At 44.5% G+C, this 22,228-nt stretch overlaps 1 protein-coding gene and 1 long non-coding RNA gene across 4 annotated transcripts in view; one reads left to right on the forward strand and one right to left on the reverse strand.

Annotated features, from left to right (window-relative positions):
* Positions 1–7,158, reverse strand: part of SLC39A11 (solute carrier family 39 member 11) — a 281,340-nt gene extending 274,182 nt beyond the window's left edge. For all 3 annotated transcript variants that reach the window (XM_082212761.1, XM_082212760.1, XM_082212759.1), the window contains exons 1-3: positions 7,051–7,158; positions 3,851–3,983; positions 3,208–3,246 (exon numbers count right to left, since the gene is read on the reverse strand). In XM_082212761.1, the coding sequence (XP_082068887.1) occupies positions 3,208–3,246; positions 3,851–3,958 (147 nt within the window). In that variant the 5' untranslated portion in view covers positions 3,959–3,983; positions 7,051–7,158. The remainder of the gene's footprint in view (positions 1–3,207; positions 3,247–3,850; positions 3,984–7,050) is intronic.
* Positions 1–22,228, forward strand: part of LOC309526729 — a 66,315-nt gene that overhangs the window by 5,429 nt on the left and 38,658 nt on the right. The gene's annotated exons all lie outside the window — the stretch shown is intronic.

Below are 22,228 nucleotides of genomic sequence, written 5' to 3' on the forward strand. Positions count from 1 at the left end.
ATTACATTTTTACCCTACACTTCCCTAAGCTTAAGACTGCATACATTTGTCACTCTGTGGTATGCTCACAATAGCCTGTAAATTGGGAGTATCTCGGTTCAAAGTTGTTTCCTCAGTGGAAACAGAACAATAGTGGCTTCCATTAAACAACATGTTCCAATAAAGCAATGACTGAGTGCATCGTCATCCAGATTTGAAAGAAATACTACCTTGCAAAATCTTCTCCCTTATCCATTCGACAAATCTTCCTACCATTACTTAATTGTCCCTTAATGGAAATCAATCCTGCCTTTTTTTTAAAAAAAAAAAAAAAAAGGTTCATTTTTTCAGTGCAACAGATGCAAGCTTGGATTCCTTCACAGGCCCACACAGAAAAACAAGAGACACTGCACTCAGGATTAAATGGGTGTAGAGTGAGCAATTTACACACACAGCTGGCCAAGCAGCAACTTGCTCCATAGTTGATATTCATATGGACTTTCTGCTACCTGACAAAGACTTGCTTGTCCATTAACAGCCTGCCAGGACTTGAATGGGAGCTTGAGAAGATGCCCTGAGGCAGCATCTGTTACAAGGAAAATGATAAAGAGGCCAACAACAAACCACAATTCTGCCAGGAAATCGGGCTCAGCAGAGACCTCCTGAACAAATTTCTTGCTGCTGCTCCTTTCTGGGAGGCATCCTGAGATGTCATCTCAGATTCAGGGTGGAAGAAGGATGGGACTGAAGAGCATCTGCTATCTCATCAAGGAACACAAAGGCAGAAACAAGGCCAGCAATAGCAATGGAACTGCATACAATGAGGATGGCCAATCCTGGAAACCATATGGACCACATTGGAGGAGGAGATCCTTCAAGTAGGTCCTCCTAGCCCAGCTTTGCCCAACCTGGTGACTTTCACATGTTTTTGACTACCATCTCCATCAGCTTCAGCCGGTAAGGCTGTGGAAGGTTGTCCTACACACACACACACACACACACACGCTTACTCTGAATTAACATTTGCAGGAAGTGCTGTACTTTGGATGCCCCAGCTATCTGAGATATGTGTGAATGTTGACTAGATACAAAGGCTTCTTGGCAGAGGTACCCAGAAGATCTGAGCCTGAAAAGCATATACAGGTATGAAAAAGGAAGCGATTCAGCTCTGTGGGCTTCTCAAGGGTCGGAGAGACCTATGAACAGAAACCAAAACAACCAACCAAGAGGGTAGGAAGGAAAGGAGAACCCTCTGGGACCCTGGGGTGGTGGCAGTGACAGCGAAAAATGGAGTAACTGGGTTAGGTGGGTGGAGATGCAATGACAGCAATGGTGGGGTGCATGCAAGAGAGATAATAAAAAGGGAGAGCTCAAGAAAGAAGATGAGTATACATCCAGTAAAACTTGAAATTGCTATTGTACGGGTTGTCCCCATCATCAGAACACATCCATCTCCATTGACTGAACCATAACCATCACGGTTCTAGTGCTTTTCCATGGTACAAAAACAAGACTCCAAGATATGGCCCCTTTTGGATCTTCTAGATTTTGACAAGGGGTCCCCTCAAAATCACCAGCAAATCATAGGTCAGCTGTGTCTACAGATGTATTATAATAATTTGCTGGTGGTTTTGTTGTCATCTTATGAAGTTCCATGAGGATCTGTGAGTTGGATAAAACTTTCTGCATTGCTGGCAAGCACTGGATCTGTGATTTTATTTTATTTTTTACTGTACTGTCTTTTCAAAGTAATTATTTTGTTCCTAGATTTTCCACTTAACAAAATTTTAGATGCAGCAGCTTGCAGCTCCATCTCCAGAGCTGGCTATATTTGCAATTATCATCTGGAAAAAATCAAGGCATAATGAACAATTTTACATTCCAACTAAGTTATATGTAAGAGATTTCATGTTCTCAGAGTAATAGAAAATGTTTATGTTAATAGAAAATGTTTATGTTTGCCTCCTTGTTATGTCTCCAAAACTCTTTATTTGTTTATTTTTCAGGGTGAAAATGGAACGCATGTATTTGGTTTTTGTCATTTTTAAATCAGGTTTCAACATTTCCATAAATTTTACACCCATAGCCATGGAATGTTAAGTGGTGGCTCTGACACCACATCCACCTTGTGTTTTTACAAACTGAAAATTCAATTTCCCCTCACGAATGTTTCTACAAGGAGAGGGGGGACCCAAGAGACCCAAATAAAAACCACAACTGCAGCTAAAGCAGTCTCCCTTGAGTTGTACCCAATGAAGTCATTGATATGATACGATATGATATGATATGATACGATAAGATAATCTTTATTGTCATTGTCCCATACAGAATAACGAAAATCTATATCAGACATTCAGAAACCAACAAGCCTGCTATCCCAGATATCCCAGCCTGTTTAGCCCCCTAAAAACTCTGATACCCCATAATTACATACAATATACTCCCATAGAAACTACCTTACGCTGCGTTTAAAACCAAAATCGCATTTGAATAGAAACTGTTTCTCATGCGGCTAGTCCTAGTCTTTATAACCATGTACCTACTTCCAGAAGGCAGAAGCTGAAAGAGATCATTTCTGGGGTACGCACTATCCTGCAGCTTTCTTATGGCACCTGGAAGCATAGATTTGATCCAAGGTAGGGAGAGTGAACCCAATTATTCTCTCTGCAGTCTTTATAACCCTGGACAACATTGTTTTTCCCCTGACTGTGCAGCTCCCAAACCACACACAGAGACCTATTGGGGCAAGGACTTCCACCTGTGCCATGAGACCTTAACTCCCTCTCCTCTCCCAATTCACCTCCTGAAATCTGCTCCAGAGGACTGGGGGAACCCCTGGGACAGATCTGAGGGTGATGGGGAAGGGAAGGAAAGACACACAGGAAGTCCCATCACATAGGCGGAAGCTACAGCACAAATGGGACAACTTTGTTGACTATAACCCCCTCAACTTTGGAATAAAATTCAGTACAGGAGAAATGCATTACCTGGCACCAGAGACAACATTACACCTGCTCTCCCCTCAGAAGTACCAACTCAAGAGAGGGCATGATAAATGCTGCCCAAATTCTTCTGATATCTCACACAGATATAATTAGCCCTCGAGCAGTTATGCAAGAAACACTAATGCAAAAAGGCAGGCAAACGAAGCACCATCGGTAGCCAAAGAGACAAGATCAGGACAGCATACAGAGCAAATTAAAAGAAGCAAGGGTGTGCTACACTTACCCCTGCAGCAAAACCCAGGCTGCCATCCAGGATCCGTCTCTGCAAATTAAAACAAAAGAGCTTAGATCGCTACGAGAGGCAAGGTATGGCAGCTTGTTGTGTAAGAGCAAGACGAAATACAGAGTTAGAGACCTAGCCACAGTTCAGCAAAGAACTTTGGCTAATGGACACAAACTTCCACCCGACTTGCAACATCCCTGCGTGGCAGCTCGCCATATTTCCACCTGACAAGTGAGAAACTTAAACTAACAGCAACTTGTGTGTTTACTCAGCAGGTCCATAACTCAAGAGGTTATTAGCCCAGGTCTCCAGGCCTAATGCTCTAAATACACCTGTATATTTAAACAAAAAAAGAACAACGGCAGAAATAGCAGAAAGGTTTAAGCCAGGAACATACAGTGACAGTGTTAAATGGACTGCATCATCCAATTAATGTTCACATTGAGCAAAATTCAATTAAACGGTTGTGCTAGCAGGAGCCAGTGCTGTTAGCACAATGAGGCCTTCCTCCTGCTCCCCATTGGCTTGGATGTGGGGTCAGAAGTCCCCCCAGAACAGGGTGCAGGGGGAGCAGAGAGGACATTCTTCCATCTGGCAAGCAGAAAGCTGCACCCTGAAAAACGAACTGAAGTACGAGACTCACCTGCCCGCTGGAGAAGATAAACACAAGCGCTGAGCCAGCAGCTGTCAATCCCCAGGTGAAGAGCGTTCCTAGCAATGCTTGTGACCCTGGACTGTAACCCAGTAACATACTGAGTGCTCCTGGATTTGATGACCTAGGACAGATGTAAAGCCAACGTAAAGGCAGGATACTGTCGACATTAAAGCACCATTCAAAAAAAATTCTTTCCAATCAGATTTTCAGAGGTTCCACACACACCTATTGCTCTTATTACCAGAGACAGATGATGAATGGATGGATGGATGGATGGATGGATGGATGGACAGACAGATAGGTAGATGATATAATTTTCTTAATCAGATTTGCATTGTATTCTAAAGGTATTTTCCAGTGGATCTGAATAAGGGAGGTGCAATTTCAAGTGCCACTTCCCTCCCAGAGCCAGTTTGGGGCAGAACTCAGGCAAAACTCTCTTCCAAGCATCAGTTCCCCCTTGTAAAACTGCAATATGTTTGCAATCCTGCACACAACAACAATGGAGCAAGAGTCCTTAGGATTGTACTGACCATCTTGAAAGGATTATTGTGAACGTAATGAAGATTACAGAACAAATCATTTCTAGTGCAGTCCTGCTCAAAAACAAGTCCCATTGCTTTCAAGTGCGTATGAAGCCTCAATTTCATTCAGAATGAACAAAGCATCTACACTGATGTGATATTCTTCCATTTACAGAGTATGTCCCCAGAGGTGGACAAATTTATACATATCCAACACAGCTATTAATTATGAACAGCCAAAACCAGAGGTACTCAGCATATCTTGCACGTAATCCATAGAAACTCAAGAGAATGGTAAACCGCGCCTTATGCTGACTCTGGAGTATTTCTGATCGAACGCCACAAAAATGAGAACTCCGGAAAAGGAACTGGAATAGCAACGAAAAGATGCAGCCTCACACCCTTGCACTCTACTTATGACCTCCCTGTGTGGGGTTTATATACTGGAGGTGGCATGCTTTGTAATATTGACATACCTGGGGTGGGTGTTGACTTGGGGAGGGTGTGGCTCTTTTAAATCCCCCCCCCCCAATTAAAGCAGTGGTGGCCAAACGTGGCCCTCCAGCTATTTTTTGGGGACTACAATTCCCATCATCCCTGACCACTGGTCCTGTTAGCTAGGGATGATGGGAGTTGTAGTCCAAAAACAGCTGGAGAGCCAAGTTTGGCCAACACTGCATTAAAGTCAATCGGAGAGAGATGACTTGTACCAGGCCCATGGCTGGAGTTCATTTGTGCCATCATCAGCATGTGTCCTGATGCGAGTTCCTTCCCTTTGCTGCCTCAGAATGAGGCCGACTTTGGCCATTTCGCTGGCATTTTCCTCTATGGTGGAACAGCTCAGGTCACAGGGTATTCCCCCCCCCCCCAGTGTATCCAGGTTTTGGGGGGTTTTTTTGCTAAGAAAACCCCTTCAGTCGGCAGAACTCAAATTCAGGATTGCTCAAACCTTCTCATGTCTAAAGCGAGACGCAGTCTTTTTCACACAGGGGAGACCCTCAAGAGTGATTTGTTGGCAAAGCGCTCCGCTCCATCCAGTGCAGTTGCTGAGCATCAGGCCTTGCAGAACGTAATTCAGATTCATGGAGGTGAACCAGAGTCTCTCACTCACACACACTTTAACAACCCCATGGGGAAAGGGTTGGATGGAGACAGACATACATACACACACACACCCCACATATACAGTGTTGTAAATTAGCACGTCTTGCGACCGGCGCGGGTCCAGTTGCGATCACATGGAGATCTCTGGATGTCAGGTTCACGATTAACATCTCCATCTGGCAGGTCCCTCCAGCTTTCTTAAGCAGGTAAGCAGAAGAGCTTATTTATTCCATGTCATCTTTTTTTCTCCAAGGATAGCTCACTCCGCTCCTCAGTTAATCCCCACAATGACACTGTCAGGTAGGTTAAGAGGCTGTGACTGGCCCAATTACTCGGCTCCCTAGTTTACCAAGAACAAAGTATGATGTGGAACATGCCACAAAGCTTCCTGATAAAATAAAATGAAGAAGACTGAGTGGTGTAGCACCCAACAGCCGTTTGTGTTCCTGCAACAAGTTTGTAGCTAATGTACACACATATATCATACCACTGGACCAGGGACAGTGCGGTGGGAAGAGAGCAGCTAACTGCTCATCCAAAACATGTGTTCAGAGTTTGGGCACAGGTATGGGCACAACCATGGGACGCGGGTGGCGCTGTGGGTTAAACCACATAGCCTAGGACTTGCCGATCAGAAGGTTGGCGGTTTGAATCCCCATGATGGGGTGAGCTCCCGTTGTTCAGTCTCTGTTCCTGCCAACCTAGCAGTTTGAAAGCACGTCAAAGTGCAAGTAGATAAATAGGTACCACTCCAGCAAGAAGGTAAACAGCGTTTCCGTGCGCTGCTCTGGTTTGCCAGAAGCAGCTTAGTCATGCTGGCCACATGACCCGGAAGCTGTATGCTGGCTCCCTCGGCCAATAAAGCGAGATGAGCGCCGCAACTCCAGAGTCAGCCACAACTGGACCTAATGGTCAGGGGTCCCATTACCTTTACCTTTATGGGCGTAGCCAGGATTTTTGTTGAGGGGGGCGCAAGCCTTTGGGGGGGGACCTCAGTTAGCTATGTATTTTTATTGATTTTTTATTGATTTGGGGGAGGAAGAGGGACTGCCCCTCCCTGCCCTCCCCTCTTGGCTACGCCATGGACCCACGTATGACGTTCCTCTTTCCCTGATCCAGCGGGCAACTTAACTTCATAAAACTAGCAACCAGGAGGAAGACTTGCGAAATTTGCAACCGCACTGAAGCTGTAAGTCGTGTTCTGCACAGTCTCCTTTCAGTTGTGCAAGCACAGACCTACTGACAGCCTACCCAGAGTGCGAACTGAGACTGAATGAATGAATGAGTCTGCTTGCCACCTTGCAAAATACAAACCCCCCACCACAAAAAGGGGGGGCTCTTTCCATTAGAATTGCTGTTGTTTTTTGCACAATCACGAATTGTTCTAATATGCACACCTTCTAGCCAAGGGATCTGTTCCATAACACAGTTCTAATCCGTTCGACATTCGTATTTAACTAAAAACATTTCCTGGTTTAACTTCCTGGGTTTTACCAATAACCTGCTTTAAAGACCACTTTAAAGAAGGGGGGGGGGAATACGTAACAAGAATCAACTCACTGCACATGAACCACTTCTAGGACCGCGCAGGAGTTGCAAGTTATCGCAGGCGCTTCAATTCCGGCAGCCACTTCCGAGTTCCTCTGTACACGTGTCTCTCAAACAGGCGTGGCTCCGCCCACTATCCCCCCGCTTCAGCCACTAGCAACGCGGCGCGAAGGTGCAGCGTGGATTCTGCGGTGCACGCCTCCTAGCTTTGGAAAAAGTGGAGCGGGCGGTAAGCTTGTGCGCGTCTTTGCTGCGGTCGAGGATCGCGATAGGGCTGTGAAGTTCCCGCTGATTACCAGCTTGCTTACACAGGGAGAGCTTGTTTGCTTTCCAAGGGCATATGTTTTTCTTGTAAGTATTTGTATGTTGTGTGTGTGTTGGCGTGCACGCACATACATACACACACGTATATGTATATGATAGTTTTCTTTTTTGAAGTTCATATTTTTATCTGTAAGCCTCCTTGAGTCCCATGGGGGGAAAGGTAGGGTATAAATAAAGATATAATAATAATAATAATAATAATAATAATAATAATAATAATAATAATAGAATTGTAGAGTTGACTCATCTAGTCCAACCCCCTGCAATGCAGGAATCTCAGCTAAAACATCCATGACAGACACGGTTCGAAATTAGCAGGGCGCCAGGCACCTTTTGTGCCTAAATATTCTCCATTTGCAAGCACCTCCCAAAGTCTGAGTGCCTTTATTATTATTATTATTATTTTGTGCCTGGCTGACACTCAAGGATTATTGAAATGTATGTGCTTTGAAGCCTCAAAGTATACGTTTAGGTAGACAATATGTTAAGGAGTTTAGCGATAAAGAGTAGGGTGTTTCGAAAACTGAAGTTTGGTAACAATATTTTTATCGTAAACATCAAATTAAACATGTATTAATAATCTCTCTTAAAATGTGATATTAACAATGTGTCACTTATGTGAATTGCGTATTAGTTCATGCTTATCAAAATAATAAAAAAGTGTTGCTGACCTTCCAAAAAATGGCGACTAGACATTCTGTTTTGGTGCCCACAACCCAAGTCCCTTTTAGCTCCTAGCTTTTAAATCCCAGTTTCTAACACTGATGACAGATAGCCATCATTATCATCATCATGAATCAAAAAGTTGTCAAAAAGTTTGGTTGTTATTTTTACACTCGAATCAAGGCAGTGGGGTTCTCCTTCACTAAACTTATAGGAATAAGTACAAAATCCAGTATTATTGCTGTAAGCTTTACATACTATTGTTGGCAAACAGTTGTGTTTCATGGCCACCTGACCTCTGTACTTGCAACGATAGTTTCTCTTTGTATCCATACGTAATGTGTGTGTTCATACATATATTTATGCTTACAGACACATTCCAGCTCAGTAAACCATGTCATGCAGTTTGATGAAACTGACTACAGTTCATTAGACTGCTTTAAGGTACCACAAGAGTTGAATTTTTGCTTCTGAAAATGTGACCTTCTCGTGTGGCCAGTCTCCTCCAAAATCAAAAAATCTTAACATTCTATTGCTTTAAACAGTTTATTCGACAATTGTTATGAAACATCCATGCTTTTGCCATTATCTTACTTATTTATTTTATTTATGAATTGTAACAGTACAATGTAACAGTACAATGTAACAGTACAATGTAACAGTACATAAAACAGTAGCATATGCAAAAACAGTTGAAGCAATTACATTTATAAAAGCAATTATATTTTAAAAACTATAAATATATAAACAGTTTGAAACAACAACAGCACATTGAAACAATTCCAATTCCAACAAGAGGAACGCCAAATGGAACAAACTCACTAGGTGTGGCTTTCTTCAGCACTACATCACCAAACTAGTTATATTTATTCACGCTGCACTGATTTTTGAAAGCAGATATCATCAAGAGGGGAGGAAAAGTAACAGTCTTCCCTGGATCTCTTTTGGCTGCTATCACAAAGAAAACAGCAGGTTTTCTGACCCTCGTGAACTTGACTCACCTTGCTAAAATTTTTGCTGTACACAAAGAGCTCGGTGGGACTGCGGCTGTTTATTTTAAAAAGAGCCATGGACCTCCCAGAATAAGCAACAATCTTTAGAAACTGCATTCCTGAGCATACTTAATCTGGAAGCATGTCCAAAACTCTGTGGGATTCTCACTTATAAACTTTCATCAGAAAGGCAGTCCAAATCGGACAAGGAGGGGTGGAGGGTGGCGCAGAGAATTAACTGTGCTACTCTGTTAAGGTAAAAAAACAAAATCAGCAATGGTTTAGAATCGCCTTTGGTTTTTCCCAAGACTCATTGGCAAAGGTACTTCATCTTCCTACCATAATTGTCTTGGCGTGTGCATGTTTCACAGCATTACCTGGTTCTGTTAGCAGGCAGCATTAATGGGCTGTCACTTAGCAGACTTATCGATTGCCCATTTGCTCACCATTAAGTGGAAGGTGGAATAGCTAGCCCTGAAGAGCCAATTGGTCTAGAGAGTCAATAGCACAGCTTGATAACTGGATATTTGTGGTGGTAACCGTAACATCCCTTTTGCCTGCAACTGATGGGATCCGGCTGTCAGCTCTAACCTAAACAAACTCAATGCCCCTTCAGGAGCAAACAGAAGCACAGATTTCTTATATGCCCCTGTTGTTCCAGCTTCAAACATAAAAGGAGAGGCTGAAATGGCAACAAGAACTGAAGCACATGCCCATTGGAAATCTAATTTCACATCACATGTACAGTGATATTCACAAGCAGCTATTTCTATTTGCTGGATTAATTTGTGAACAGAATGGAGGTAGCAGCCTCGGTCCAGTATACCTGAAGGAACGCCTCCACCCCCAGCATTCAGCCCAGACATTGAGGTCCAGCTCCGAGGGCCTTCTGCCAGTTCCCTCACTGCGAGAAATGAAGTTACAGAGGGCCTTCTCGGTATTGGTACCCTCCCTGTGGAATGCCCTCCCATCAGATGTCAAGGAGATAAATAACTATACAACTTTTAGAAGACACCTGAAGGCAGCCCCGTATCAGGAAGTTTTTAATGTTTGACTTTTTTATGTTTTATATGTGCTGGAAGCCACCCAGAGTGGCTGGGTAATAATAGTAACAACCACCACCACCACCATTCACTTGAGAGGTTTTTAAGGGACTTAAGGGATAGTCAACATGGTGCTCTCTGGATGTTGTTAGACTCCATCAGCCCCAGACAGCAAGGCTAATAGTCAGGGATGAGATTACAGTGGTACCTTGGGTTAAGAACTTAATTTGTTATGGAGGTCCATTCTTAACCTGAAACTGTTCTTAACCCATAGCTGTCAACTTTTTCCTTTTTTAAAGGGAAATTCCCTTATTCCGAATAGGATTCTTCGCAAGAAAAGGGAAAAGTTGACAGCTATGTCTTAACCTGAGGTACCACTTAGTTAATGGGGCCTCCTGCTGCTGCTGCTGTGCCGCCACTGCACAGTTTCTGTTCTCATCCTGAAGCAAAGTTCTTAACCCAAGGTACTATTTCTGGGTTAGTGGAGTCTGTAAACTGAAGCGTCTGTAACCTGAAGCATATGTAACCCGAAGTACCACTGTATTTGGAGTGGGAAAGATGGAGGGCACAAGGAGAAGGGGACGACAGAGGACGAGATGGTTGGATAGTGTTCTTGAAGCTACCAGCATGAGTTTGACCAAACTGCGGGAGGCAGTGGAAGACAGGAGTGTCTGGCGTGCTCTGGTCCATGGGGTCACGAAGAGTTGGATACGACTAAACGACAACAACAAACAACTGGAGGATTGTTGGCCACCACTGGACTGAATTAAAGATGGCAAGGAGTGTGAGATTTTAAACCTTCTTGCTTGTGCAGTCAGTCCCCTTGTAGCTATAACATTGCCTTTGCAGCTCACATGTTAACAGAGCTGATGAAGGATGGAGGCAATTAAGAGTAGACATGGATCCAATAATCAGTTAGGGATATTTCAAATGGCCTTGACCTCATTCAAGGGGAATCAGCAATTGCAGTTAGTAAACATTTATTAAACATTTTAATAAAGAACTTGCACAACTTGTACAACTTGCAATTCACCAAGACGAAAAGAAAAGCCTTCCATGAATGTATAGTGGCTCATCAGCCATTTGATTAAAAACTAGTTTTGCTGTCTGGTGGAAGCTGATAATGTTTGGAATTGTGGCAAGTGTGTGTGTGGAGGGAGTGGGATTTAACAGTTTCCTCCCCCCTGCGGAAATCCTTTCTCTCAAAGTACTATCTGAGTTGGAATGAACTTCCCACACATACTCAGATGTGCACGGGGGAACTTCAGAAAGAATGACCTTAGGACCACAGCAAGGGAAGAAAGGGTTAAGCTGCAAACAGCTGCTGTGGGGCTGGTAATTATCAATCCTCTCCAGTCCCCCAGGAAATGCCTGCACATTAAATGCAAAGAGGCACATGATTCCTAATTTGGCCCTGTGGCTACAAAACTGAAGGGAACGAAATCATCAAGCACCTAACCAGGTCTTTTGCTACATTTTATTGCTTTAAACAATTTATTTAGGCAATTGTTATGAAGTTTCCAGAGGAGAGCTATGTAGACCTTTTGTTACAGCAAACTAAAAAAAAAAGTGTGTTGTAATATTCAATGCTAACAGAGTTGCTGCATAAACATTCAGCTTGACTGGCCTGGGGGTGAGCATGGTACCATTCTGCTCCTTTGCCTTCAGTGACAGTCTAGCACACAGAAATTTAGCAGGCAAAGCTTTTTGCACAATTTATCTGCATTTCAGGAGCTGTTCCGGTTTCTGATTTGATCCCGGAATTTCCCGCTTTTCCTTAGGACGTCCCTATTTTCATCGGAGAAATGTTGGAGGGCATGGAGTTATGCAACCCCCCAAGACATGGAGATGAGTAACTATACAATCTTCAGAAGACATCTGAAGGCAGCCCTGTATAGGGAAGTTTTGTAATGTTTCATTATATTTTTACATATGTTGGACGCTGCCCAGAATGGCTGAGGCAACCCATGTGTTATTTGAAATGTGTTATTTCAATTTCAATCAAACAAAATAATACAATTTTTCTACATTCATGGGACCAGTAAGGAGGTTGAAGTGAACAAGCGGAGTCCTTCGGGCAAAGGACAAGCTGGCTACCCCATTTTATGTTGTGTTCCAGGAAATCAGCAATGGTGGATTCCACCCCCATTGTTTAGCCCGGACACTGAGGTCCAGCTCTGAGGGCCTTCTAGTGGTTCCCTCCCTACGAGAAGTAGTGGCGCCCTCCTTGTGGAATGTCCCCCCCATTAGATGTCAAGGAAATAAACAACTGACTTTTAGAAGACATATGAAGGCAGCCCTGTTTAGGAAAGTTTTTAATGATGGATGTTTTATTGTGCTTTTAATTCTGTTGGGGAGCCACCCAGAGTGGTTGGGGAAACCCAGCCAGATGGGAGGGGTATGACTAATAAATAATAATAATAATAATAATAATAATAATAATATCCATTAAACGGTTGGTAATGGGGACATGGTTTGTCCATAGGCTGCACACTTTCATAGACGGATGCTTAGAACCTAGTAATTGAGATTTTGCAGTCCTTTCCCAGAGCTATGGTTTTTAGCACCACAGCTTGTCTTGTGTAGTGTGTTGCTTTTCTCACTTCTCTCTCATGGAGAAGAGTTTCCGCTTAGAGAATTTAGAGTTAGATCTGTGCAATCTTGTCACAAGAGTTTGCTGGCAGATTTTCACAGTTTAAGATAACACCAAGAGAGCTGCTGCTGCTAACATTTAAATTATCAGGTGTGTGTGTGTGTGTGTGTGTGTGTGTGTGTATAAACTTATATTGGTTCCCACAAATATGTTGAATAATGTGAGCCTGGAGTCCACTAAGACAAGCCACCCTGAATACTCCTTCTTGACATCTCAGCAAATACTGTGTTCCTAAATGTTGTGACAGGATAAACACATCCACTGCCCATAGATACAGGAACTCTTCTCTGCATAACCTTTCCAGCATCTCTCAGCAAACTAATGCCACTTATATTTGACAATATAAGGGGCAGGGGTGCCAACTTGAATAGAATATGGGGAGGGCAGGTAAGCCTCACCACACATAATCGATCACAAGATGCAACACACACACACACATCATTTGAATGGCGATGCCTATCAACTTTGGGAGACCTTCTCCCTCCTAGGGGAAAAGCCCCCAAGAGCTGCACACATGCTCTGTGCGCTCTTTAAAGGGAGCGCGGCTTTTGCGGGCTTTTGCGGGAGGTGGGGGAAGGGATAGAGGGAAAAGCCTGCAAGCGCCACACACACGCTCCACGCGGCTCGTGAAAGGGAGTGCTGAGCTTGACAGAAACAGCAACGGCACACAGCTCACAACCGTTTGGACTGAGTGATTAGTAATATCAATTGAATATTGAATAAATATAGTCAGCTGGGTGTTGAAATGTAGGCGTTTCAGCAGTTCTGAGGGCCATTACAGTGGTGGCTCGTGGCAGTGGTAAACTGGCATTTGAATCCTCAACAGATTTACTTGGAAATTGCGGGTCAAGCAAGTCATGGTGGCGGCTTGATCTGTGTGTTCCTAGATCTGCTTCCATCATGTAGAAAGAGAGGTGTTGGGGGTGGATATGCACCCAGAGTCTACCTCTTATGCAATCTGAGGGGCTTTACTTCCCCACTGAGCTCATATACTATAGAAGCCTGCTTGGCGGAAGTTTGGCTCTGGGGGGAGATCAATTTGGGGTGGGGGTGGGGAGGTTCCTGCAGGCTTCACCCATGCACCCTTTTTGCTGTTAAAAAACCTGACTCCTCTTTCCCCCCCTTTTGCCTCTAGTGTCTTGGCGTTGTCACATTAAACTAATTCAAAGCTGGCTGAAAAATGGCATGCTGCAAATCTAAATTAAATTCTTTCCTTGATGAATGTGTGACAAGAAATTGAATCTTGCAGCCTGATTTGCAATTTTATTGTGCTTAAATCTATAAGAGGCGAGAGGGGGAGATTATTGTCAGCAAAACAAATTAGGGTCTTACAAAAACGTAAATAATGCAAGCTGCTATTTCTTGACAAAACAGGTTTGTCTGTTGTAATGCTAACTAAACCTCCCCCTTGAGTACTCTTCCCCCCTCTCCCCCCCCCTATATGGGTCTCTGTGTGGTAGGGCTTTCCATCTCTCCTGGGTCCATGGACAAGACCATCTCTGGAGGTCAGCCTCATTAGGCAACTGTCAAGTTCCACTATAAGTTCCTGTGTCTGCTGCTCTTTGCTGTAGCTGCTGCTGCTGCTGCTACTAGCTGTTATCTGCCCTTTGCAGATGAGTAAGCAGGTAGAAGAGCAAGGGATGCTCCTGACTGGCATGAGTAAGAGAAAGAGGCCCGGGAATGAACCAAGAGGCCTACTGAGAGCATCTTGACCAAGGACTCACACAACCATAGAACCAGCAATGCCATGGGCTCCCCACAGCTTCAGACTATAGCCAGCAAATAGTTTACCAGAAGCTAGAGCTGCCACTTCCCTGTGCCTCTGAGCCTCCCATTGCAGAGTCAGGCAGTGGCCTTTAAGGGTCCGGATTTGGTCCAGGAGCTAGTAGGTGCTGATCCCTGGCATGAGATCAGACTCTCCAAGTGTCCTTATTTTCCAGGGACAGTCCTGGATTTACAAAAGCCGTCCCAGTTTCCAATTTGATCCTGGAATGTCCTGCTTTTCCTTAGGATGTCCCTATTTTCATCAGAGAAATGTTGGAGGGCATGGAGTTGTCCGACCCCTGAGCCAAGGAGATAAGTAACTATACAACCTTTAGAAGACATCTGAAGGCAGCTCTGTATAGGCAAGTTTTTAAATGCTTAATGTTTTATTATGTTTTTATATATGTTGGAAACTGCCCAGAGTGACTGGAGTAACACAATCAGATGCGTGGGATATAAATAGTAACATCATCATTAATTTATTATTATTATTATTATTATTATTATTATTATTATTATTATTATTATTAAATAGGACATCCCTATTTTCATCGGTCCTGCCAACCTAGCGGTTTGAAAGCACATCAAAGTGCAAGTAGATAAATAGGTACCGCTCCAGTGGGAAGGTAAACGGCATTTCCGTGCGCTGCTCTGGTTTGCCAGAAGCGGCTTAGTCCTGCTGGCCACAAGACCCGGAAGCTCTACGCCGGCTCCCTCGGCCAATAAAGCGAGATGAGCGCTGCAACCCCAGAGTTGTCCTAATGATCAGAAGTCCCTTTACCTTTATTCTCATTGGAGAAATGTTGGAGGGTATGTGAGATGACTCTATCTCCAGGGAAATCCAATAACTATCAGGGTGCCAAATGGTGAGAAACACACACAAAGAGCAACACAGCCTTTTTAAAAAATCTGCTGCAAGAGTATGGTAGTTCTTAGTTAAAATAAGTGCCATGCTGTTAATCATTGACTTCTGTGCTACTCCTTGCCAATTTTTGTCTGGCATAAGCAGCTGCCTGTATCAGGACTAGTCTACATGTTACTCCTGAGTCACTGCAGACAAGATGAAGAAAGGTCCCAAAGAAACCCAGAGAGCCCTTGTACTGTGCCTCTGCACCTGATATTGGTAGGTGATAATGTTTCTCTCCATGCTGTGATAAGCGGCACCTGATTTATGCAGCTCAAGCTTCTGTTAAAGGGCAGGCCACTCTGGTATCTGGTCAGCTTGCTTAATGAGAAGCAGCTACAGGAGTTGTTGCCCCTGAAGGTGCTTTTGTGTTCTGCAACAGTTTTTGAGCACTTCCTTCCTTTCCCCTGCATTTCGTGGAGCTGGCTGACATTTTGTTATCAAAATAGCATGTTGAATTCTGAGGCTCTGCGTGCACCGAGACGACCTTAAGTTAAGCGCTTTGTGGCTGATGTGGGTCCTACACATTTATGCAAGCCACGGCAATGTGCATTATAGGCCCCTAATAGGAAATCGCTTCTGAGTAGTAATTAAATGCTCACGTAATTCTTGGCTCGATAGGCTCCAGGAAAGAGATTAACTCTGTTTGTGTCCAGGGGGGTCTGGTGGTGATTCAGAGCTGCAACCCATTAAGAAAATGAGTTAATGCAAAGTTTCTAACTCTTTCCAATCATGTAATTAAATACTATTGCTCCCTAGCACTTGGAAAACAGGCTTATTTTTGGAAATAGAAGGGCAGCAGAGAAGTGGCATTCAGGGCACTGTGCACTGCAGGCTTTTTCAGGATGTAGGTTTATAAAGGAAGGAATATGGGACTTCCGGAGGCGGCGCGAAGCAAGTAATGGCGGTCCTCTTTGCGCTGCGAAGAGGGGCTCCGCAGGAAAGGGTCGTTCGCTGCGGCAAAGCGACGACCCACTAAGAAAAACCACGAGCAGAGTGAGCTCGTGGCCGTGGGATCCGGCGGGCACCAAGAGCGACCCCCGAAACGAAGAAGGGACCCCGTAAGGGGTTCCGGAAGCGCGGAGGGGAAGCGGTGCTGTGGATTCATCGCTCTTTCTGCGGGAGTGAAGCCGCGCGGCTGTTACTGATGAGCGCCGACCTTTCTTCCTTTTACATTGGATTACAAATCAACTACTCGTGAGTAAGACTTACTCGAAATTGGATTACAAATTTATGAATTCGGCTGAAAGCGGGAGACGAGAAAAAGGAAGTCCGTCTCCCGACGATGCTTAGTGATCAAAGGCAAAGATCTGACAAGCTGGAAGCAGCACAGAGAGGTTTTAAAGTGAGAGACATCATACGTCTAGAGAAGTCGGAAATTGAAGGAGGCAAGTTACTCTTATTTTCTTGTTATTTTCTGTACCTTATTTGGGGACTTTCTCCTCTGCTAGACCTTTAAAAACTTTAAAGACTTTAAAACCCCCAGTCTCCGGACTTGCAGCGGGACAAAAGGCTACTTTGCGGATATATTTACAACCTGAAATGGATATTTAGAGGCATTACTGTTGGATACAATTAAACAACTGTACCTTGCACCTTTTAAGAAACTTGTGGCAACATTGTGAGAGCTCTGCCAGAGGGAAAAGGTCTTTTCCAAGGACTATTGTTAATTTACTTAACTGAAGGAACTTTAATGGCGACTGAAACTTTGTTTCTTCTTTCCTGAACTGTAACATCACTCCCTCTAGTGGAGTTTGGGATTTACAACTTTCTGGGAACCAACTTTGCTTTGACCCATCCCCTCTGCAGGGAGGTGGGACCAATTCGGATGGTCCGCCCCCGCCACTTAATGGATCCAAATGGTTTCCAGAGAGTGGTAGGGGATGCTTTATCCCATGTTGATGGCCTTTCAGCTGATTCCCTGGTGGCCCGCTGGAATGTGGAGTTAACCAGGGCTATTGACTGTTTGGCTCCGAAGCGCCCTCTCCGATTGCATGGAGCCCGGACAGCCCCGTGGTTTTCCACGGATCTGAGGGCAATGAAACAATCGTTGAGACGGCTAGAGCGCCGGTGGCGGAGAACTCATTCCGAATCTGACCGGACACAGGTTAGAGCTCAACGTCGAGCCTACCAAGTGGCGATAGCGACGGCGAAGAAGAATTTCTTCACCGCCTCTATTGCATCTGCAGAAAACAGCAGCAGGAGACTTTTTCAGGTGGTTCACAATTTAGCGGAACCACCTGCAACATCGGGGCCCAGTACGGGCCACATGTTCTCCTGCAATGATTTTGCAAAGTTTTTTGCAGATAAAACCGCTCAGATTCGGGAAGAAGCAGACTCCACCGTGGGAGCAGGGCCGGGGCGGGAGAGTGCAAGAGTTCTGTCTGGTCAAGTTGAGTGGGATCAATTCCAATCTGTTGCCTCCGAGGATGTGGACAGGCTGCTTGGACGAGTGAAACCAACCACCTGTCTCCTGGATCCTTGCCCATCCTGGCTAATAAAAGCAAGCCGGGAAGGGCTGGGCGATGGGCTTCGTGGGGTGGTGAATGCTTCCCTCCGTGAGGGGGCTTTCCCAGACCCGCTGAAAGAGGCGGTTATTAAACCGCTTCTTAAAAAACCATCTCTAGATGCGGCCACGATGGCCAACTATCGCCCAGTCTCAAATCTTCCATTCCTGGGCAAGGTGATTGAGCGAGCGGTTGCCGAACAACTCCAGGCACGCCTGGAAGAAGCGGACCATTTGGATCCCTTCCAGTCGGGATTCAGGCCTCATCATGGGACTGAAACTGCCTTGGTCGCACTGGTTGATGATCTCCGGCGGGCTAGGGACAAAGGTGAGAGCTGTTTCCTAGTTCTGCTGGATCTCTCAGCGGCGTTCGATACCATCGACCATAGCATCCTTCTGGACCGTCTTGAGGGGCTGGGAGCTGGGGGCACTGTTATACAGTGGTTCCGCTCCTTCCTCCTGGGCCGTGTTCAGAAAGTGGTGGTGGGGGATGAGTGTTCAGACCCCTGGGCTCTCACTTGTGGGGTGCCTCAGGGTTCTGTCCTCTCCCCCATGCTTTTCAACATCTACATGCGGCCGCTGGGAGAGATCATCAGGAGGTTTGGGCTGGGTGTTCATCAGTATGCGGATGATACCCAGCTCTACCTCTCTTTTAAATCAGAACCAGTGAAGGCGGTGAAGGTCCTGTGTGAGTGTCTGGAGGCGGTTGGAGGATGGATGGCGGCTAACAGATTGAGGTTGAATCCTGACAAGACAGAAGTACTGTTCTTGGGGGACAGAAGGCGGGCAGGTGTGGAGGATTCCCTGGTCCTGAATGGGGTAACTGTGCCCCTGAAGGACCAGGTGCGCAGCCTGGGAGTCATTTTGGACTCACAGCTGTCCATGGAGGCACAGGTCAAATCTGTGTCCAGGGCAGCTGTTTACCAGCTCCATCTGGTACGTAGGCTGAGACCCTATCTGCCTGCGGACTGTCTCGCGAGAGTGGTGCATGCTCTGGTTATCTCCCGCTTGGACTACTGCAATGCACTCTACGTGGGGCTACCTTTGAAGGTGACTCGGAAACTACAACTAATCCAGAATGCGGCAGCTAGACTGGTGACTGGGAGCGGCCGCCGAGACCATATAACACCGGTCTTGAAAGACCTGCATTGGCTCCCAGTACGTTTCCGAGCACAATTCAAAGTGTTGGTGCTGACCTTTAAAGCCCTAAACGGCCTCGGTCCAGTATACCTGAAGGAGCGTCTCCACCCCCATCATTCTGCCCGGACGCTGAGGTCCAGCGCCGAGGGCCTTCTGGCGGTTCCCTCATTGCGAGAAGCAAAGCTACAGGGAACCAGGCAGAGGGCCTTCTCGGTAGTGGCGCCCGCCCTGTGGAACACCCTTCCAGCAGATGTCAAGGCGATAAACAACTACCTGACATTCAGGAGACATCTTAAGGCAGCCCTGTTCAGGGAAGTTTTTAACGTGTGATATTTTATTGTATTTTTGGTTTTTATGGAAGCCGCCCAGAGTGGCTGGGGAGGCCCAGCCAGATGGGCGGGGTATAAATAATAAATTATTATTATTATTATTATTGTCTCTCTGTGGTTTGGTTGTTTACTCCAAGGCCTGTCTTTCTCATGAAACTTTTGACAGTTTGACCTTGAATCCTAAGACAGGTGTGGAATGAGTGACAGAGTGAAAACAAGAGCTGCGTCGAAGGCAGGGAAAGGCAAACTGACACAAACAACCCTGTTTTCTCAGGGACGTAGATCTTCGGTCCCTGCTGTTTTACAGACTGCACCCTCGCCAACAACTCCAGCTGAAGAAGCTGAACAATTAACAGGTGAGGATATGGCATCTGGAGGATCTAACACTTTGCTAGAGGAAATGCTACAACAATTCGCAATTTTGAATAAAAAAGTGGATGATCAAACTGCAAAAATTGACTTAGCCACATCCTCAATTACCAAACTTTCAGAACAGGTGGCTAAACACTCACAAGATATTGGTAATCTAAACGACGTAACATCTGAAAATCGAAAATTGGCGGAGGCTGCGATTGGGAAAGCAGAGGCTGCAGCCAAAGGAGTGGAGGAACTGAAAGGAGAGGTAAGGCCGCTCCACAAACATATTACGGACCAGCAGGCCTACCTGTCTTTGGTGGAATTGCGAAACAGGGAAAATAATTTGAGATTACGCTCTATCCCAGAGATTGAGAAAGAGGATTTGACTGGTTTCTTAACGGCAGAATTTTCCAAATTCTGGGGTATAAATCAAGATACAGACTTCAAAATAACGACTGCATTTAGATTGGGAAGAGTTGCCGGGAAGGACAGGCCTAGAGACTGTTTGATTATTTTAAGGACTAAACAGGAGAGAGACAAGCTACTTGATTTACATTTCAACAAAGCACTTGTGATCCAGGACAGAAGAGCACAAATTTACAAGGATATTCCTAAACAATTACTGGATCTAAGAGCTAACTATACGGATCTAGCTGGACTTTTGAGAGGTAACGGAATACCTTACAGGTGGGAGTTTCCACAAGGTCTTTCGTTTAAATACAAAGGAAAGAAGATAAAAATCAAAACGAAAGAGGATAGCCAGAAGTTTCTACACGATCACGGAGAAGACTTACAGAAAGGAGCGGCAGCTATTTGGCCACCACCAGAGTTAGGAAAAGAGTTACCACCCTCGGATTCGGACAAAAAAGAAGATACCCAACAAGAGTAACAACAGATTGACACAAGATGTCTCTGCAGCTGTATAGTTGGAACATTAATGGCGCGAATTCCCCTGAAAAACGCAAAAGGATCTTCCATATTTTAAAGAAAGAGAATTTGGATATAATTTGTTTGCAAGAAACACATGTGACCAGGCTACACAGGAAAGTGTTAACAAATAAAAGATTAGGTCAAGAATTTATCTCATCAGACAGAGTAAAGAAGAGAGGCGTGGTGATTTACGCCAAAGAGAATCTTTCACCAAAATTTTTGTTTAAAGATGAACAAGGAAGAATCCTGGCTATTGAAATTTCGACCCAAGGAGAAAAAGTTTTGATATTGGGAATTTATGCACCAAATGAGGGGAAATCAGAATTTTATAAGAAGCTGCATGAGACATTATTGGACTATCTGGACTATTCTAACATCATTATGATGGGAGATATGAATGGGGTTGTCTCTACTTTGATGGATAAGTCACAGAATCAGAACTTGACTAAAGATGGAAGACTACCAAAAACTTTCTTTGAACTAACTGACAATATGGATTTAATCGATCTATGGAGGACGAGAAACCCCCTAGGTAAAGAAGGAACTTTCTTTTCTGAAGCCCACCTGTCATGGACAAGAATCGACCAAATTTGGACAACTAGAGGGCTGGCACCTAAGACTACAAAAATAGAAATCTGCCCAAAGACTTGCTCCGACCATAACGCTTTGAAAATGGAAATGAGATTTACTACTGCCGATTCCTTCAGATGGAAAATGAATGACAACCTGCTAAGAGATCAAGAGATTGTAAAGAAGGCCCAAAAAGCTTTAAAGGACTATTTTGAAATCAACTTAAATACCTCGGTGGAAAAAAGAACAATCTGGGACGCGAGTAAAGCTGTTATGAGAGGGTTTCTGATACAACAGAATACGATTAAGAAAAAACTCTGGAATGGTAAAAAAGACAAGATATTGGAGAAGATAAGAGACGGTGAGAAAAAATTAAGATTGAATCCAAAATCAAAAGAGACTCTAAGAGAAATTAAATTCCACCAGTCACAATATGCGCAACTGATCAACCAAGAAGTGGAATGGAGAATTAAACAAATGAAACAAAGATCATTTGAGTCGGCAAATAAATGTGGGAAACTGCTAGCTTGGCAGTTGAAAAAGAGACAAAAATTAAATTATGTTACCAATCTAGAAGTTGAAGGAAAGAACATCCAGAAACCCGGAGAAATTAGAAAGTGCTTCCAGAAATATTTCAAAAAATTATATACACAAGGATCCGAGGATGTAGCCGAGATAGAACAATTTTTGAAAGAAAATGGCCTTCCAGAACTATCTCAAGAGAAGAGATCAATCTTGAATTGCAAAATAACACAACAGGAAATTGAGGATGCCATTCAGAATATGCAGTTGGGCAAATCTCCAGGACCGGATGGACTCACCTCCAAGTATTATAGGACGTTAAAAGACTATTTGACACAACCACTAGAGGAGGTTTGCAACCAGATTATGGGGGGAGGGAAGGCACCAGATACGTGGAAAGAAGCATTCATCACACTGATACCTAAAGTGGAAACTGAAAAGACTCAACTTAAGAACTACCGCCCCATCTCACTCCTAAACGTGGATTACAAAA

Source organism: Podarcis vaucheri, assembly GCF_965113315.1.
Source record: "Podarcis vaucheri genome assembly, chromosome: 2".
Taxonomy (NCBI): domain Eukaryota; kingdom Metazoa; phylum Chordata; class Lepidosauria; order Squamata; family Lacertidae; genus Podarcis; species Podarcis vaucheri.